We start from the raw sequence: 2,623 nt of genomic DNA, 5'->3' as shown, positions 1-2,623 counted from the left end.
GGAGGGAGGGAGGGAGGGAGGAAGGAAGGAAGGAAGGAAGGAAGGAAGGAAGGAAGGAAGGGAAGAAAGAAAGAAAATATGAAGAGTTTTCAAAGACAAAGATTCTTAGGATTTCATCAGGTAAGCATTTGGAAATGGGCATCCCAGGCAGAAGGAAGAGCATGATTAGGGATGGAGAGAGGTGCCTGCAGGTACCACACCCAGATACCCTCTTCAGGGCCAGCCCACCCACCCACCAGCTGTGGCTGTCAGTGACTAGGCATTGCCTTCAGCCTCAGGGAACTGGCTTATCCAAGTGTATCCCATTCCAGACAGCAGCCCCCACCAATGACTGGCTGCTGTGGGGATGCAAAGGCCTGGATTCCTTGACCTAATTCAGGACATCCATAAAGGGCCTTCTCAGCTCCAGAGCTCCCTGCAGGATCAACTGATGCTTTAGACCTGCATTGTAGGTCAGTCTCTCCCTTTACCAAATCCTGCCTTGTTTGCTTGCCATTTATTTTTTATTTTATTGTGAGACAGGATTTTGATCATGGCTCACTGTAGCTCAAGAGATCCTCTCACCTTAGCCTCCTGAGTAGCTGGGACCACAGGCATGCTCCTCTAAACCCTGCTAATTAAAAAAAAAACTTTTGTAGAGACAGAGTTTTGCCACATTTCCTAAGCTGGTCTTGAACTCCTGGGCTCAAGTAAGGCTCCTTCCTAGGCCTCCCAAAGTGCTGGGATTACAAGCGTGAGCCACCACGCCCAGCCCTTCCTCGCCTTCTACAGATGCATCTCCCGAGAGGGCTCGTCAATAAACCTCCTGCATGTAACTTTCCAGTTTAGAACCTGTTTTCAGAGATTCTGTGTTCAGGGAATGAGACGAAGCCTGTACCTAGTGGATAGAGATATGAGGAGAGGGTCAATGGGGCTGGACAGGTAACCAGGGACCAGATTATGAAGTCCGAATGCCAGAGAAGTTAATTTATATTTTTTCTCTAAGCACTGGGAAGCTATTGATCAGAGGAGTATCTAATTAGAGCTGGGATTTACCAAGTTCACTGACAGTCAGTATGAAAGATGGGACAGAAGGGGTAAGACTGGAGGCAGGAAATGAATTAGGAGTTTCAAACCTGTTCCAAGCCTGAGGTGGAGAAGAATGGGAGAAGGTATGCAAGATGGTGCAGAGATACCCCCTCTAGTGTGTGCTAGCCTCTTCCTGCTTCATTTCCCTTGCTTCACAGCTCTGGACCTCATGAGGCACAGACCAGGGAAGAATATGTGCTTCTCACTGCTCATGGTGCTCCTTTAAAATCTCCTGTAAGTGTGGAAATCATATACCCCAGTGCAAGTGTATCTCTTATTTCGGGCCTTTTCTGCAGAAGACAGCATCAGAAGCTCCCATCTGTATCCTCCATTGTAGAGAATTCCATCTCATAAAATTTTGGCAGATCCATGGATTATGGTATCAAGTTTAGTCTTATCTTTTAAGAACCTCATTTGTGAGGAATCATGTATTTCCCTGGAATCCCATGACCTTTCCAACAACTGTTGCTGACAGTCTTGATGGTGTGACTTATACACAATAGTCTGAAAAATAAGGATCTAGGGCCCTAGGGGGTCAGACTCCTGTGTTTATGTCTTGGCTCTGCTGTTTATAGACTGTTGGATTTGGAGTCAGTCCCACAATCTTTCATGGTTTCAATTTTATATTCACAAAGTTGGAATAATAGGAATGTGCCCAATTGCAGAATTGCTATAGGGAGCTCTGAAATCTGTAGAAACAGGTAGGATGCAAGCCAAGAGGTAGTGAGAAGAGCCTTCTCTTTGGACTCAGCTGGAAGTTAATACAAACTTCACTTCTGTCACATTGTAAGCTGCTGGCCTTCATCAAGATACTTCATCTTGCTAAGCCACAGTTCACTTATGGTAAAGTGTACATCTCATGACTGCCTCCAAGAATCATAAGTATTAATGAAATAAAGAGTATAGAGTTCTAGGTCCATTTCTCTGTATCACAACTTGACAAGCACCGTGTCATGTGATGGTATACCTGTTGTTGTTTCCTTTTTGTAATATTGATTGTTATTATTTTCCTGATTATAAATAAGCTATGGTTTCAAATGTATTGAATTCACATTTTTTTTAAATCTAGGGATGCAAATGTCTCTGGGGTTTAACCATCCCCTTTCTCTCCAAGGGAAGAAGCCATGCTGTCCACATACTTTGAAACCATCAATGACCTGCTGTCCTCCTTCGGGCCAGTTCGTGACTGCTCTCGGAACAATGGGGGCTGCACTCGTAACTTCAAGTGTGTATCTGACCGGCAGGTGGACTCCTCAGGATGTGTGGTAAGTGCCCATTGGCCCAGGAACGTGGCAGTGGCCCAGGTGCTAAGGCCACCTGCTGGAAGCCCTGCCCTGTGAGGGAATGCTGGTAAGGAGGATCACACTCGCACTACCCTCACCTGCCTCTGCGGCCTTCAGCATGCCAGCCTACCTTGGTTTCCTCACCTGTAAAGTGAGATCATTATACCTACCTCTTGGAATTGTTGGAAGAATGAAACAAGATATTATAACTTAAGTGCCCACCACACAATAGGTCTTGGAGAACTTCTGACCTTCAGAAGCTTACAGTCCAT

The 2,623-nt window shown here is 45.7% G+C and overlaps 1 protein-coding gene across 1 annotated transcript in view; it reads left to right on the top strand.

Moving 5' to 3' along the window:
- The window catches only part of LOC108530051 (astrotactin-2-like), a 562,148-nt gene extending 559,740 nt beyond the window's left edge, over positions 1-2,408 (top strand). The window contains exon 11 of the mRNA XM_017872710.1: positions 2,183-2,408. Within this exon, the coding sequence (XP_017728199.1) occupies positions 2,183-2,408 (226 nt within the window). The remainder of the gene's footprint in view (positions 1-2,182) is intronic.
- Positions 2,409-2,623: the final 215 nt, after the last annotated feature.

The sequence above is a fragment of the Rhinopithecus bieti genome, unplaced genomic scaffold (genome assembly GCF_001698545.2).
Source record: "Rhinopithecus bieti isolate Rb0 unplaced genomic scaffold, ASM169854v2 scaffold_7605, whole genome shotgun sequence".
In the NCBI taxonomy this organism is placed as follows: domain Eukaryota; kingdom Metazoa; phylum Chordata; class Mammalia; order Primates; family Cercopithecidae; genus Rhinopithecus; species Rhinopithecus bieti.
The sequence above is the reverse complement of the archived record's forward strand: the minus strand, read 5'-3'. Positions and strand labels throughout refer to the sequence as shown.